The sequence below is a fragment of the Ctenocephalides felis genome, unplaced genomic scaffold (genome assembly GCF_003426905.1).
Source record: "Ctenocephalides felis isolate EL2017-DRISC unplaced genomic scaffold, ASM342690v1 CF-g0.4_SCAFFOLD_01886, whole genome shotgun sequence".
Lineage (NCBI taxonomy): Eukaryota > Metazoa > Arthropoda > Insecta > Siphonaptera > Pulicidae > Ctenocephalides > Ctenocephalides felis.
This window is the reverse complement of record NW_020538040.1, coordinates 31,286,780-31,305,453: the sequence shown is the minus strand read 5'-3', so window position 1 is coordinate 31,305,453 and position 18,674 is coordinate 31,286,780. Positions and strand designations below refer to the sequence as shown.

The 18,674-nt window shown below is 28.7% G+C and overlaps 1 protein-coding gene across 1 annotated transcript in view; it reads right to left on the bottom strand.

The window, feature by feature from the left end:
* Positions 1-3,145: 3,145 nt before the first annotated feature.
* The window catches only part of LOC113374845, a 20,886-nt gene continuing 5,357 nt past the window's right edge, over positions 3,146-18,674 (bottom strand). The window contains exons 2-5 of the mRNA XM_026614810.1: positions 18,370-18,516; positions 18,123-18,209; positions 16,067-16,210; positions 3,146-3,175 (exon numbers count right to left, since the gene is read on the bottom strand). Coding sequence (XP_026470595.1) covers positions 3,157-3,175; positions 16,067-16,210; positions 18,123-18,209; positions 18,370-18,516 — 397 coding nt within the window. The 3' untranslated portion in view covers positions 3,146-3,156. The remainder of the gene's footprint in view (positions 3,176-16,066; positions 16,211-18,122; positions 18,210-18,369; positions 18,517-18,674) is intronic.

Here is an 18,674-nt window from a genome sequence, read left to right as displayed (position 1 = left end):
GCCGCTATAGCAACTATTTTAGATTTGCCTGATGCTGTAGATAAAGTCACTCATTTTGTCAACATAGTTTTGAACTTGGATAAACATAGTTAATTATATTTTCTATATTTGAGCATTTGGACAATATATGTAAAGTGTCTAGGTGTTAGTGGCATTCTGCCTTAAAGGAAGTTGCATGTACTTCCCGATATGTGTAAATAATCGACTTAATCAATAACAACTGAGATAATTTATAACATCTTAATTTTCTGCATTCAACTCGTTATCAATTATTTGTATTGATATAAATTAAGCAACGCTTTTAACTCAATTTAACGCTATAAAACACAGTTTCTTGATAATTTTTTTAACTAACAATAAATACTGATAGCGTAAAATCCGCCATTAACGCCAAAATAACATAAATACAAATAATTTCTTAGATGTATAAACAAATGAAAGTTGGAAACAAAAGCTGTAAATATTTTTATTTTATTTCAAATGTAAAAAAGCACGTGAAAAGGTAAGTGTAATATAATTTACTGATATCTATTTAAATAACGTAATACAATTTTAAACTTTGTAAAAAATGAAATTATGCGCTTGTTTTCATTTTCCGTGTAAGGTAACTCTGCAATTCAAATTTATATTGAATTATATACGTAAAAAAATGAGTGTTGTGTTGTTCATATTATATTTAACATTTAATATTGTGTTATAGTATGGTAAAGATGATCAAACTTTTGATCATTTCTGCATACTTAATACAAAAAAATAATTCATTGATTGATCGTAAATTCGCTTATAAAATTTAAAGGTGCGTCCTTACCTAACGAACGAGCAAGAACGAACATGACGAATATATGCGCGTGGTTTGACTTCGTTTGCAGTTTTCAGTCTGCGCATATTAAGGTGCGTCCTCACCTAACGAATGAACATGACGAACAAGAAAATACAAAGAAAAACGAATACGAACACGAACACGAACAAAGGCAAATCATTCCAAACGAACTTGAACAAACGCCTCAAAGCAGTGAGGGCTTGAATCTTCTTTGTTTGAGAATGTTTGCGTTTTATTATTTAAAGTAGCGGAAAAAAAAATTATTTATAGTAATCTAATTTACAAAATTTAACAATAACAGTAATATCTTATAATAAGCACAACATAAACTAAAGCAGGACTGCACATATTAACATCAAAAAAGAAAAATGGTTGTCCTACATTCGTGGTAGCGTCCACACTGCATACACGAGTTCAAACATGAACGAGCAATTTTCTTTGATGTACCGACAAATCGCGGAACATTGCTCGCTATGCTAAACTAAACTAGGTGTAATTTGCATTAATTGCAAGTTGCTTGACATTTGCGCTAAGTGTAAATGATCGACTTAATATATAATAATTATTGAGATTTAGCAAATTTTGAAATTGTGAAGATAAGATTTTCAGCGGTTTATTTTGAAAGTAAATCTCGGTTTTCAATCAACCAATACGATTACACTGCGCGAGAAAAATGACACTTTTCGTTTTTCCACCAGCTTTTTTTTAACAATAGAATTGCACGCTGATTTCAAATGTACCTTCCGTTTTTTTCGTTACAGCTCCAGTTTTTGAGTTTTAGGGGGCGACCACCTTTAGTCATTTCGGCTATAATTATTGCAGTTTAAAGAATAATTAAGAGTTTTATCTGCTGTTTTTGGTATGGCTTTGACTCTAAGACTTTGTGTGCATAATTCAGATAGTTTTTGTTACATTTGTGGTTGATATGTTTTCGACAAATACCGGTAACCTATGCCCAACAGCGTAAAGACGTCGTATTTCAACCACTTTAAAATTGAATTGCGCAATAAAGATAAAACATGGGTTCTTCATACTACATAAAAAAATTGCGTAGTGTGTTCACGTTATTATCCAGAAGAAAATAGAAATGCTATAATTTTAATACCTCCGTCATTTAAAATAAAACCTCAGTGTCACCACGACGATTGTTTCTTGTGTTTGGTAAATAACAATTAAATAAATTCAGGCAATAGAAGCAAATGGTCATAAACCACAACTCCAATGGCATTGAGGTCTACTTATGATCAGCTACACGACCTCTATGAATGCTAATGATGAACAGCCTAAAACATCAACATCTCCTGCCTAAAAAATATACCTAATATGTTTAATTAGTTTTCGCTTAATTCCCTGTACGTGGTTCAAAATAATTCACACATCAACCATAATTTTCTTACAAAATTAATATATTTGATTTCATAAACCACACACAAATTTTACAATATTCTATGCCTATTATAATTTAAATTCATATCAGTTTTAAAAATATTAGATATATTACAACAATCTTAATCTCATATTTATATAGCTTGATAATAAACTATTCATACATCAAATTTTAGCAATATATAATTTTATCACAAGAAAAAAGCTTTTTAATTGAATGTTTTTTTTATGAAACATGCATTTATATCTAAATAGCTCTAATCGTGTTTTTATCGAATCGTTTATCATTTTTTCCTTAAATTGTCCCGAACATGACTAGCGTCCTCTGGCACAATATCTTCTCAGTAATTAATAAAAAATTTGAATAAATATTAAACATATTAAAAGTAAATAGCAAGAAATAATATAGTAAATATAGAAACAAACTTAAACACTAGGACAGATATATACAAACATATTTATAATAAGTAATAATGGAATGTAAATTAATAATTAGTAAATCTGAGACTTTTCGTAAAGTAATATTTCTCAAGCAATCTTAAAAATTAAAAAAAAACTAAAAGCTAATAAATTCATTATTTTGCATTTTTTCGCCCACTTTATAAAGTATTACTTACTTTTCACAAGAAGTATGAAAATACTTTTCTATTCTAAATTTGTTTTATAAAATTTAGCTTTTAAACTTCAGACGATGCTCATACATAAACTTAATAGTCATTTTAGTCTAATCTTTTCGATTTTGCGTAAATTCATATTGTCTATGGATTTATTATAATATATAATAAAACGTTTCTATATTTAATGTATTGGCAACAAAGCAGCATCGCTCTTAACAAAATATCACTTATTATATTTTTAAATGCATAAATACTAATATATATATATATATATATATATATATATATATATAATTCTAATTAAACAGGTGATTTTGCAACTTCTTGGCCAGGCTATGTGTCTTCTTCCAATCTGTTAAAATATTTAGAAACAAACATAAAATTACATACTAGTAATAAAAAAAATATTAATAATAGATGATAAATGAAACGAGATATTTGAAATAAATAAAGACTGGTTTGATATTTACAATTACAGCTATCTCCCGTTTTACACGGTACTCGTTTTACACGGTTTTTGAAAATATTTTTTTTTTAACAAAATTTATTAATTTTGCATTTGCGCAAAAATAAAAACACTAAATTATAATTTGGTTATATCTAATAGACATTACACTCATAACCCTTATACTACATGGACTACTAGCGAGCGCAAAACAAGAAGAGACTGTGACGTCACTTGGTGAGCGAACATTGCAGACGACAATGGCGGACTCTCCCGATTGACTAAATGTCATATGTCATATGTTTTATTTTAATAATATAATGGCAATTGTGATGGCTAATAATTTTGTAAGAAATGATATTAAATTCAATCATTAAAATATTACTAAAATTAATCAAATGAAATAAATAATTGCTAGAAAATATTTAAAACTAATATAAAAAACTTAGTACAAAGATTTATATGATAAATGGTTTCAAGTTGTAAGTTGATTTTTTTGTAATGCTGTATACCATAGTAAATTTTTCATACCTTTGTGAAAAAAGTTGAAAATACACACTTAACATTAATCGTTTATTTAGTTTTAATTAATTTTAGCAATTTTCCACTAAAGAAAGGCAAGCGCTTTAATCGAAACATATGAATTTTCAATAACCTTATATTAACCCTTTCCACTCGCTAAATGCATAATTAATACGCAATTTGCCGCCGGAATGACGGCATCCGAGTGGAAAGGGTTAAAATGTCAGTTTATTGATATAACGTGCGATCATTAGAATTCAGTTCATACATATATCAACATCATATTCAAAAAAAAATATTATAGTGTTTTATATGATGAAAGATATATAAAATTTTTCAGGCATCCAGAAAGTTATGAAATAAAAACTAATGGGCCGATTCTGCCGCACAAGAGACCAATGCTATGGCAAGGCCATATTACGCTCCAACTTCCATACATTATGCTACTGAATCATACTGAATACTATCAAAATGTCATGTATTAAGTGTGCATTCAGACGTTTTACTCATAAACTGCAACGTCACTCGTACGTTATGAACCCGAGTCAGAAATCCCTGTTATCTAACATCTTTTTTTTTTGACATTTTTGTGGTTTCTATGTTATGTTTTCTATCTGACAACCTGAGAAAATCGCCTGACTGCAGAGCAACCACATGACTTTTGTCAATATTTAAAACGAATTAGTTTGGAAAGTTCTTCATAACATAGCCTTGCCATAACATTGGTCTGTTGTGCGGCAGAATCGGTCCATGAGTTAACATAAAAAGTCTAGAAAAGCATACGTCGTTTCGAAGCTTGGTACACAAAAATGAATAAAATAAAATACAATAACAAGAAGAAATAGCAAATATATTAATTAACATACTTAGAAAAATAAACAAAAAACATAAATATCATTAGGTGTGAGTGGCATTTTGCCTTGGGGTATGTTGCATCATATACCCGATATCCATATCTAAATTATCAGTTCAAAATTTTTGGCGAAAACGTGTACAAAACATTTTGCACTCAACTTCTGATTAATAAAAAAAGAGTCGAAAAATAGTCTCACAAAACGAATCAGCCAGTCCTTAACAAAATTCATGAAATAACTTTAAATTCCTAAAATCGATGCTGCCATTTCACACACACACACACTCATACCAAAAAATGGCATTAATTAGAAGAAAAGTTTAATACAGAGAAAAATCATAGCATTCTAGATCCTCCCCCCATAAAGTAATGCCTAACTGCGGTTCCCGTGAGGACAAGGAGCTAGAAAAGAGCGGAGGTTTTAGTCGGTATTACACCCAGACGGTATTGAGTCTGACATGCCCGGACAAAAGACCTAGTCTGGTATGCATAAACGCAGTTCCTTCGCTATATATGTAAGAAAATCTCATACGCACATACATACGTTTTCCAATTTTGTTCTAAAACGATTCAGGAACTTCAATGTTAAAAAAAAATTGGCAAATAGGATATTCTTAAGAAAACACAAACTTCTATTTCAGAAAGTTAAAAATAAATAAAAACTATATTAAGAATTGAAAATATGAAACATCAACGATGAACATCATACTCAATAATTCTTTACCTCTTCTTGTCATTGTATTTTATTTAAATTACTTGTATGTCGAATCAATACTCTAAACGTAAATTTTTAAATCACTTAACATAGGTTTTTATCTAATAATTGGATAGATGCCCGAAGAATATTTTATATCTGATATGATTATGTCTAACAAGGAGAACCTCAGGTTCACTCTTCTGGGATTTTAATGAAATGTTGCATGGTGATAAAGTTGGTAGTAAGAATGAATCTCTTAAAATATTATAGGCCTGTGAGAAGTGGTTTAATTATAAAAATTTATTGTAGTTGCAAGAAATGCGATGCGCGCTATATCTACCCGTATATTGTTCTCTGTTGATATGTCTACATAGCCGAGCGGTTAGCAATGACTGAACTTTTTATGTATTTTAATTAATTTTTATAATTGAACCACTTCCCATAGACCTATAATATTTTAAGGACTTTGACTATAAACTCTATCATCAGACAAAGTTTCATCAAAATCCCAGAAGAGTAAACCTCAGATTCTCCTTGTAAGATAAGTATGGGTAGTAGATAAGTATAACTAATTCTAAATGTATAGATAAGCCTAAATAGAAGCTACATACTTTAGGAGCAGGCATATACGAGGAAGCCAGCAGTAATACTAAATAAATGGCCATCCATGCAATTCACATACAATAAACATCATCTCTACTGAACGACAACCACCGAGCCGAACGCGTTGTTCACATGGCTGGAAAAGTAGAGATTACTGCAAAAATAAACCACATGGTAGATAGATAGAGCATGAGATGAACGGACACAATTGAATTTGGTGAATTTGATGAAATTGTTAATTGTGATCTTTCCAAGGTCCGTCAGTCGAATAATAAAACATTGCATTATCATAGTCATTCCAGTGCTCACATTCCCAAAGCGGAGGTGGAAAATTGGTTCAGTTGTCTTGATTTGTGATGAACTTGATGGACGAAAATGGTAAATATTGGAGGCCAATGAAAGGTTGCTTACAATGAAACACTATTTTGGTACAGTCAATCCTTCGATAACGCGGTTTTCATAACACACCAAAATAAATTACGACAGCCCTCCGACAACACGATACTCGTATAACACGGTTTTCGATGAACAGCCCATAAGTTCCTTCCGAACAACCTATGAATTGACTCATTATTGTAAAAGGTAAAGTAACTAGATATTGTAAATCATTATTGTACAAGGTAAAAGTAACTAGATATTGTTGCAAGAAGTTTTAACCCTTTCCACTCGGATGCCGCCGCTCCGACGGCAAAATTCCTATGAGCTCTTTTAAAAACTGCTTTGTAAATTTTTTGTTGGAAAATATCTTTTTGGTTTAGCTTTTGTTCCATTTTATATCTACGCAATTGAATAAAAAATAAATTACACTTTATTCATATCTTTACATAAACTCTTCAATTTAATAATAACACTTTATAATTTATCATGTCTTTTGTATTTATTGGTCTCCATATAACGCGGTGCAAATGCTGCTGATTTGTACTAATTCTGAGTTTCTTACAACACGGTTCCTATATAACGCTTATATAATTTCCATAAAACGCACTACAAATTAACTTGAATTTTATATTTGTTTATAATAATTTATTATGTTAATCAAAACTGTAACAGTGTTATTTACAAAATTGATTTGAGATACAAAAAAAGTACAAAAATGCAATAAAATTGGCCTGGATTGTACGTAAGAGTTTCTTATAGCACGGATTCATTGCTACACGGTACAAACTCATCGCCTTATCGAAGGGTTGACTGTACATAATATTTTTGCTATAATTTATTTCAATAATCAATCGATATATATTCTATTCTTATACAGTAAAACCCTGTTAAGACGATTTCCCAAGCACCGAACCAAAGACGGATCTTAAACGAAAAACAAAGTCGGATAAGGAAAATATGTTTCAAAGAGATAAAGGTAGCGTATTGTGCGGGAAATCAATTTAAGCATTATCGTCTTAATAGGCAAATTTTACTGTACTTCTAATTAGATTAATAATTAATAATAATGCAACAAGTGAAGAATAAATAAAACTTGATCGAGATTTTTCACTATAAAAGCGCATTTAATTTACAATGTCGAATTGTTATTTCCACATATATTTTGCAGCAATTATATTGTAATATTGTTTAACTATAAGTCAATTTTCATAGGCCTCTAATATTTACTGCATCCGCTAACATAATTTATAATAAGATTCATCTAAAGTCCAAACAAATAAATCGCATATAGTATGATAAGCAAAAATAATTTGTTTTCAAATTTAATAGCATTTTTTTTTTTATTTTAATTTTCGGTAGTTGAAAATATGTAGCAATTCACTTTATAAAATTTTCACTTTATAAATTTACACAAAATAATTTGCATTTTATTTTAATTACGAAAACTGGCACTTCAAATTCGATCAAACTAGTATTAATAAATAAGAAATACTTTGTTTCTCTATGTATTAAAATCGACTACTGAAACAAAGTGAGGATTTTCTGAAAATATGCACCACACCAAGTCTTATTGTTAGGTTTTTATTAAAATTATCTTATGAAAATATTCTTTAAATTCGTATATATAGATGAATGCCCATTTTGTGCTAAAATATTCTAAAATTGGTATTCTACTCTAAATTATCACTAAAAAAATAAGACTGTTTCAATTTATCAAATTCAAAACGTCCCAAAACCAAGAAATATAGTTTAAATAATTTCATGCACTATAGACCCAATTTACTAGTATTAATAATTAATTATTTTATTATTTATTAATTATTTTTCAAATAATATTAGAAAACAATTAAGCTGTAACATACGGAAGAATAATATACCAATTTGTTACCAAATCATTAATAGTTTAGTTAAATAATTAATTAAAGCAAGATCAGAAGGAAAATCCTGTAATATTTGTTCAAACCATTTTTTTAATAAATTTTTTACCATATTTTAAAATTGATATTTTCACCATCTAGCTGTATTAAATTTATGCAATTAAATTAAAATATTAATGAAAATACAAATATTTGATAAATACTGTTAATGTATATTTTGATTACATATTTACATACGTACTGATAAAACGTGATAGTTTAATTCTTGTTTACATATTTCAAACAGCAATTTGTAAACAATATATAATCATTTACAATATGCGTTTTACTAATTATACACCATTACTTAATTAATAATAAATAACAGAAATCGTACGCGAGTACAATATCGAAACAAACTTCTCTTCATCGAAAAATTTAGCGTAATTCACAGCCCTAGCGCTTTTGCCACTCAAATATAAGACTTATGTCAAAACGATCAGCAAAATTTAATAATAATTTTATATGAATCATTTATATTTTAGACCGCAGAATTTGCAAAAAAAATTAAAATAAAAAATCATCCTCGCGAATTATGGGGAGGTCCTTTCGAAGTGAATTTTTTGGGAAAAAATCATTGAGAAAAAATGAGGGTATCTAGATCACCAAAAAAGTACGAAAATGTAAACTATGGCTCAAAGCCTTGATTATAAAAAGATAATAAATCATCTGACATATTTGCCATTAAAAATAATTAGAAATCGGTTCCATCTCGTTTTTATGGCAACCCAGTCCATTTTTCATAGGATTTATGAAACTCCGTTTAGTGACAAAATTGATAATCAAAATAAACTTCCAAAATATTAGAGGCATATGAAAAATGCTTTAATAATAAAAATTGTTTTTGAGAAAAAGTAGGCGCGTAACGCGCTCCTTTGTCTCAATTTTTATAATTAAATCTCTTTTCCAGGACTCGAGTTAATATTTTTAATTTATTCATTTTGATTATTAACGTTATCTTTATCGATATTCAGATCTGGTTCTTCTTGAAAAATATAATTGTCCCTATCGTCCCTTTGCTTCTAAATCTATTTCCACAATAGATCTCACATTATTGAAAATATTTAAAATTATTAATAATATCATTAACAAAAAATAAATTGATTTTTGTAAGTGCTCTAAAAGATTAATTTTGTGAATACCTTTATATAGAGAGACATGGAATATTTACATAACAAAATTTGCTATGTGAAACACAAGCTATTGAAAAATGTCAAGCCAAAATTTAGAAAAATCTTAATAATAACGTCAAAGTCTTAATCTGATAAACCAAGAATGATAGCGTTCCAAAAAAAAATTATTTAGAATATAAGTCTATTGTTTAAAATCTTTAGCATAAATGGGACATTTTTTGGTTTTTATTTCTTTACTCGTTTTTTAGGATAAAACTAACAAATGTTGCACCATTTTTCAAACCTGATTAAATACGCAAACTTTTGACGACACTTGTAAAGACACCTTTTGACTGCGGTTTCCAAACTGTGGGGCGCGCCCGTACACCTGTTTCCAAAATACTATTTTCGAAAATTACCCAAAATTTTTGGAATGGTTTTAAGAAATAAACAATATCAGTTGAGTATTCATAAAATTAAATTGTTTAAAATATTAATGGGAGCGCAACAATTTTTTTTATTAGAGCAGGGGGGCGCGGTGCAAAAACGGTTGGAAACCACTTCTAAGACCACCTTTCTTGAAGAACATTTGAAAGTCGTTCAAAATCTTCAAACCTTTTAATTGTAGAAAACTAGGAACAATTTTGTCATTATTAATAGACTGTGGTCTTAAATGTTATTCGAGATTACGTGTCCAAAGTTTAAATGAATAAAAATAATCAAAATTAACCACAATAACCAAAAAATAGTCACATTTTAACGAAAGCTCTACGTTGAACTTAAAAGCTCATAATTTCCACAATAGTTACAATCGATTATGTCACTCCATTTCGGCTGGGCGTTGAGTTCTGGGACACCCTGGATATACATTGTTTCACTAAGCAACATTGTATTGATAACATTCCATTCTCGAAAAATAATATTACTAACCCAAGATCATGATTTGTAATAAATTCAGGAAGCAAGCAAATATTTTTTTTTATTTTTTATTACCCAATATTTATTATATACCGATCGCGCTTAATATTTCATATACTTCAGTACCAATATATATTTTAACTTTTCGCAATTTCTGTTATTTGTAATATAGGATGGGTGCTTAATTTGTATTCTTTAATTTTACATACAGATTTTAGGACACCTTACTTTCGCTTTGTATTAATATTCGGCAAATGAACTTATTAATAATAGCATTAACTTTACAAAAAGTATAAAAAATACGTGTAAAAACAACAAGAAACTTGCCTACATCGGCAATTCGGATCTAGATGATGCTAATGATATTTTGTTAATTTTATACAATACTAAATTTATGATTTACAATTTCCATACAAAATATAACATGGGAATAGAGTATACATGCTTGAAACATTTCAACAAATAAATCTGAGCCCATATCCCGAGTTACATGACGTATTAAATCTAATTTTAATTATAAAATTAATTTAGCCATGCAGATTTTCAAACACCTAGATTTACTTTGCTAACTAAAATTATTAATTTATTACATCATTAAATAAATATCACGAATAGTTATAAAACGTCCAGAGAATGATAGTAACACATTTCATATAAGAAAAAATCGAGATATATTATATTTGTCAGATATTATATAATATTTGTCAAAGATATATTCATCTAGAAGAACAATTGCAGAAAGCATTTGAAATTCAAGAATAATATTTTAATAACTATGGAACTTCTTCGTGGTATTTCATATATAGTACATCTTGAAAAAAATGTTATAAGGTATACTAGTATCAACATAGTTATTTAACAGTTCATATTTAGCATTATTTTATAAATTTATCTACTATTTTTTCAATTTTTAATACTACATTATCCATTAACTTCATATATACTGGTTTATATAAATAATATACATGACATTATTGTAATTTATATTTTGCACTAGACTCATTGCAAATTCTATCCTAATATATACTATATTATATAAAAATATTTCGAATATTTAAATTATAGAGAAAAACTAGGTTATTGGGAATCCCAAGAGCTCAAATGGTTCCAAATTGATAAAAAACAATTCTCTGAAAGTTTTAGCTCTTAATATTGTCTTTTAGATAGAGCGCAATTCAATCAAAAATTTTGTATGGAAATGGCATGAAAAAATTTTCAAAAATTTTGCAGAGCGTCAAATTTTCAATGACGAATTTTCACTTTTAATTCATTTGTCGCTAAGTTATACCTAAAAATTGTTTTTTTTTAATTTTCAAAATTTTTTCCATGCTCTTTCCATACGAAGTTTGATTGAATTGCGCACTATCTAAAAGTTAATTTTAAGAGCTAAAACTTTCAGAGAGTTGTTTTTTATCAATTTGGAACCATTTGAGCCCTTGGGAGCAAGGAAATTCGAAAATGTCCATATTAAGGACCACCCTAATATATATATATATATATATATATATATATATATATATATATATATGGGTATGTGCAGAAAGGTCGGTGTAGAAATAAGTGTTCCTCATGAAGAAATTTTCTGAGACTTTTGTAATTGACTTAAACATTGACATCGGTTATTTGCAAATAAATTTGTTACGCATGAAAATTATTTTATTATGCAGAATAATAAATTTGTAAAAAACTGTTTCATAGAGGTGTATCGGCTGATATCAAATCTTCAAATAAAATTATTAACACATCTAACTGTTCATATTATGCAGTCTATTCACGAATATTTTGCTGGTAATAAAATAAATAGCCTATACGTTTTGATTTTCATCGACGATAATGCTATTGAATAATCTCTAAAAAAACAAATACACTATAGACAAAACTTATATATTTATTACTAACCTAATATATTTTACGCGTACTTAAATTACGATGTCAGTACTGTTTTACTGTTAAATTTAAGAGGTTGGAATATTGTCATAAAATTATGAATTATGTTTCTAGAAATCAATAAAAAATATAAAAACCTAAATATGCGATTGCGATAATATATGGCACACTTGAGTCGGTAACAGTCAAATATAAAGACAGGCGTTTTAAAACAAATCTAACCACGGTTAATATAGCTTAGTTAAAGGGGTATTCTAGTCTAGAATTTTTAAAGAAATCCGTTTTTTTTCTTTTTTTTTAAGCTTAACTATTCGAAACATGAAGATTTTTCCAAATTAAAATTACTTTCTGTATATACTTCTCTTCAGTTTGAACTATGCTCATACCCAAATCCCTGTCATGTAAATTATTTCTAGAGAATTTGTAAAGAAGCCAAAAAATTACTAATTTATTGTAATTGTTTAAGAATATGTAGAAAATATGATGATTATAAAGACAATAAAAACCCAGGCTTTGCAATTTTAAATAAAATTTATATTAATAATATTAATTAGACCATCTTTTGCTAATAGAATCAAACTGAAAGGTTTGCCCACTTCGTATGGAAAATATGGTTTTTGTTTTTTGTTTGAAAAGATTTATTTGTTCCACATTATATTACATAAAAGAAAAATTGAGTATATAAGAAGAAAAGTATGGTATAATCATAATACAATACATTATTTGGCTTTGCGACTTATGTCGTCATGAATAAAAATTAAAATAGAAAACAAATTTGTTCAAAAAATTCAGATTATTATTATTAATTTTTTTTTTAAGTTAAAGTTAAGCTTCTGCATAAGTTTTAGAACATCTTAATCGAAATTCGGTATAAAACGATCATTGACTGAAAATGGGATGAAAAATGATTCGATTACTAAAATGACTATTGCGAAATAGGGGTTTGTGGTATAAGTGTTTAGTGTTGGGGGTGTTTTTAAATACAAATTACATAAAAATAGAATAAAGAAAATTGGTCCAAAAAAATGAAAGAAATTCTAGGGGTAGCCAACCCTTACTTTTTGGGTCTATGAATAATAGATGTTGGCCTATTCTCAATCATACTGAACGTCGTTATAAAATTTCATAAAAATCGGTCAAACCGTTTCGAAGGAGTAACAACATAATACGAAAATTTTATATATAATGAATATATGTATATATATTTGCTGGGCTAAAATCGTGGGTATAGTCATGTGCTAATTTTTTGACTAAATATTAATTTTTTTTTATTCTTAAAATATTAATTAATAAAGTTTGCATTTTTACGGCCTTTCAAAAATAGCATAAAATTTATGTCTCTAGACTAGAATACTCTCTTAATGGATCTGATTATAAGATACATAAAAAATCAGGACCTATGATTTGTAGGATCGTCCATTTTAATGACTAGGATCGTTTCATAGATATCGCCTTTATCCACCGTGATTATATTTCTAAATTATTCGAGTGTTGTAAGTTAAAACAAGCATATTTTTTGTATTATATTTTTTGATACAAATATACAACTTTGATAAAATTTGCCGATTTTTCCATGGGTTATTGAGTCGCTATGGCTTCGCTAATTAACGCTCCAGTAATACATTAAGAAAATTCAATCAAAGGTAATCGTCACTTCAATAGTTTTTGTCCGTTCTATAACTTGGCCACTTCGGCTCTCAGACCTGCTATAATTTAATAATACATATATTTTTGGCTTTCCCGATTAAAATCACTATTGTAATCAGCAATAACTTCCAAATATATCAAAAAATATATCCGTCCCAGCAATATAATTCATTATGTCGCACTAGTCTCAATAAATATGTATATATACATAATATAATACAAAAGTACAAAATTTCAAAAATATATCTGTATGAATATACAAAACAAACAATTGCATACCCGAAACAAATAAAGCTCCTATGATAATAAGACTAAAAAACCAATGAATAAGCCCATAGCCATATATATCATAAAGCAAAAATATTTTACATATACACCTAATAAATTTACACAACAATCCAATATAAATAACTCTTAACAATATAATTAAATAACTGGCAGCGCAACTGCATCACACGTCGATAGATGTACTCAGTGATGCAATATTATTGTACACGGTAATCAAAAATAGAATACAATTTAAATTTAAACAGCCATTTCATACTTCGCAATTAAAACGAAATAAATAAAGAACAGTGTTATCACATTATCCGTAAAAATTTAAACATTGATAAATAAAATATTTCATACGGCGTTTTTCTTTAGCACATTCACTGCTAACCTTGTGTTGCTTACACCAAGCCCTTAACTACACTTTTCTAATCGTTTAATATTAAATAAAACCTTTCTAGATATTAAATAATGCTATTTGAAAATTTTAAAAAAATTATATCAAAATTCAAACCCACTTGGCCAGGTGGGCTAATGGGCCAGGTTATGCAATCCCACCACTAGACTTTTTTATGCTCGTTCTTTCGATCAAATATTATTTTTTTTTTTAATTTTGTTTTTAAATTTAAATGTTTCATTAAAGTTTCATTATAATTTTGTTGAATTTCTCGTTTTTCATAAAATTTGAATTTGGTGTTATAATATTTTAGAAACAAATTTACAATAAATTAAAATTTATAAATAATGCCAATGCTTATTAATTTTGTAACTAATTGTAGTACAAAATTTTATTTTACTGAACACTACTCTAAAACTAAAAATAAAAGTGCAAATTGCTAAAATAAAGGCAAACGCATCAGCTCCTGGCTATTGACAACGGCCTCACGCAACATTTGCGTGCGTAGCAGTGAAAGTGTTAAAATTCACGTCAGTTACAATCAAACTGCAATGATCATATAAACATGCATTAAATCAACGAATTAAATAATTTCGTAAGTGGTTAAGTACGCGTATATTTACTTTTTGAACGCAAATTATTAATAAATTTAATTTTGTTCAAAAACATATGATTTTGCTAAAAATAAACCGAATTTCTATTGAAATTTAAAATCTACTAATAGAGTTTGAAACAAAAAAAATACCATATCCTAAATAGCTATATCATTAAATCATATGCAATTGAGTATAATTTTTGCTCGAATTAGGAAAAATAGATTTATCGTTATTTATATTTACTTCGATAGTGGCTAATTTAATTTATATGTTAACTTTAAATTAACGTTTCATTGCTAAATAGTATTCTTAACAACTTTACTTAAAATCATTACATTTTTCTTATACGAGATCAACAGTAAATATCAAAAACTATATCTGTGGCTAAACTTTGCGATACATTCTTTATTTTTTTATTTTTTTTATATATTTTTTGTCAAAATAATATTTATATTTTTGTCTAGCTGCTAAAGCTAATATGAATTTTTGAAACAAATTAAAAATGTGAAGTAATTCTACTTTAAATATATACATATGTTTATAAATTTATTTTATTTTATTTTGTTTTATTAATTTTTTCCGTATCAAAATAATATAACAATCACTAAAGACCATTCAACTTAACAAAAAACAAGAACATATACAATATATTGTCATCACTCAAGTACACCTTATATCTTTTAATCGGAGAGTCAAGTACAAACATTCTAAACAACACATGCTGAAAAAACGCCTAAAACTCGTCACCCCAGATCATTATCATATATCGCGGCCCTGTAGCTGTACCGATTATGGGAATTTGAATTATGGGCGCTGCTCAGTCTGCTAAATTGGGCGTTTGTTACGCCGAAATGCGAGCTATTTACATTGTATTGATGGTTACCGACACCGCCTAATTGGTTAATGCTACTACCGTAATTAGAGAATTGCGAATTAATGACAAATTGATTACTATTTCCACCACCAGACGAAGGACTATTACAATGATTAATGCTTTCGTACTTGTAATTCGAAGCAGCCTGCTGCATCAGGGAGTTGTGCTCGGAGTCGGACGATCTGCTCAACATCTCGCCGGGGTACTCGCCGTCGCCGTTCGTTGTGTGGTAATTCATATTGTTTAAGGTGTTCATTGCGGACCTGTTGTACCTGGAAAATAATTAAACATCGATTATAGTCTTAGATTGGAGATTAATGACTTAATCTAGTCTTAATCCTTCGCTAATCCGCTTCGATAGCCGTAGCTGATCCGCAGCATACGACTAACGGAGAGCAAAAGGTTAAATTTTCATAAAATTTAAGTTACCACGTTGAATGTCGCGGCAATTTTAAAAAATCCTGGTCAAAAATGACAATTTGATTCGAATCACATTATACATATTATTAAAAACTCTATTTCTAGTGCACATACAAATTTTAAAAAAATATGTTCGCAATCAATAAAATATGATAAAATTGTTTCTTGCTCGATTATTGATCAATTTTGTATTCATTCAAGCCAGCCTTAATTAATTCCCCGTAGAGCAAGTTATAGTAATCGCAAAAAAATCGAAAATGAAATTTTTTATATATCTTTACGTTTCAGAGGTTTCTGAACATTTTGGCATGCCTTAGAAAAAATACAAAACGTATGTGTTTTGTATAGCGAAGGAAATGCCTTTATGCCAGATTGGTCTTTTGTCTGGGTATGTCGGACTCAATACCGCCTGGGTATAATATGAATGTATATGTGTGTGTGTGTATGTTCGGATACAAATTTTCGTCGACGATTTCGGCAACACCGATCAACCGATTTAAATAATTCAAAAAACATTCGATTCGTATTGATGAGAAGACGTGCTGATTAATTTTTGGCGAAGGTAGGTCTAGCCGTTCCGAAGATACGGGGCAAAAGTGCCAAAAATGGTAATTAATTTTTAGAGAGAACGGAGCGTCCGATTTTTATGATTCAAAAAACATTTTAGTTGCATTTACAAGATAAAAAACTGGTGAAATTTTGGGAAGGCAGGGCTAGCGGTTTCAGAGATCCAGTAAAAAAAATAAAAAAAAGACATTCGGCGGTCAAAAATGATATTTTATGAAGATTTTAATAATGCGTATGAATTTTGTTTACATTTCTTTCGGTTCCGTAACATCGTTTGTCCGTTAGACTGCTACGCGGCACTTACGCGCTTCGATATTTCATCTCTATGCAGCTAAAGCAGGGCGTTTGCTTTTAAACAAAGATCAAAATTTCCAAAATATTTCAAAATATTAAAAAAAACTTCATTTTCTCTAAAAAGTTTTGTTTTTTAAAGTCATTTTTTGAAAAATTTAAAATTTTTAAAAAGTTCGGGAAGTGTCAGTAATTTGCCTCAAGGCACGATGCCACGCACGATTAGTTTTTCATTAATTCCGAGAAACTAAACATCGATATTAGCACTGTTATATTTGAGTTACACAAAACTGGAAACTCGCAGGACGAGACAACATGTAGTTGTCCTAGAAAAGATCACAATTCAAGTTATCTCATAGTTGGCAGTCAACGTGATAAACTTATTTTTTTCATTATTTCTCAAACACTGAACATCACACTGTCAATACAAGTTGAATTTTTTTTGTGTAATTCAAATCGATTGATTAGTTGATCAGACAAAGATCAGAAATCCAAATTTTTGCTGTAAAATTATACTACCAATATAAATATTATACGTCTAAAAGTTGTTTTTATAAAAAATCATTTAAGTTAGGAATTACTATTTTCAGAAGATGCACCATATAGAGAAATATTCCGTTCTGGGTTTTGTATTAATCACGATTGATGTGCACTCTTAAATATAATACATACATATATTAAATATGTAAGAATTATTATTGATGAATTTTATTATTTTCACATTTGAAGAAATATGTAAAACTCTGACACTTCTTCATGATGAATTATGATGATTCGTCAATCTCACAGTTAAATTATTAAATAATTCAAACCGAACTAAAGTTTCAAGTATAACCAAATAAAGTTCTCACTGATGATCAGTAAATTTTAATGAAAATATACTCTTTTTATTTTATCCATTCTCACCTGTGATTTAACATTCCAGGTAAGGGCCTGTCAGGAATCGGCGGGGCAACAATACATTCCTCCGTAACGCCATCGTTCCAGCTAATTCTGGACTTGGGTATTGAGTTAGTTTAGATCTTAATAATACACTGTAGGTTTTGTACCGTTTTAACTGTAAGAAATATAAATGCAATCATTAATAAAACACCTTATCGCTATAGTTTCTATATAGTCTATAATTATAAACTTTTATAATTGTAAATATTACTTCAAACTGTAAATAGGCATCTTTTTCCTTATAATTTTTTTGTAAAGTAAACTTTGGCCGTTTCGCTCCGGTGGTGGAATTTCTAGTTCTTCTAACTCAGCCTCTAATTTGATAACACGTTCCTCGTGTGTACTGTAGTTGCTGGTGCTATAAATAGGATTAAAATAAAATTTTTTGTAAAAAATTTTATAAATAAAATAGTTTAAAACGATTCTAACCAGGTTAAGTTTTGTATGACTACATGGCAGCAGTGGTCTTTGAAAACCGCCTTTGCGAACAACCAGCTCCGTCTAAGGGTTGAGCAG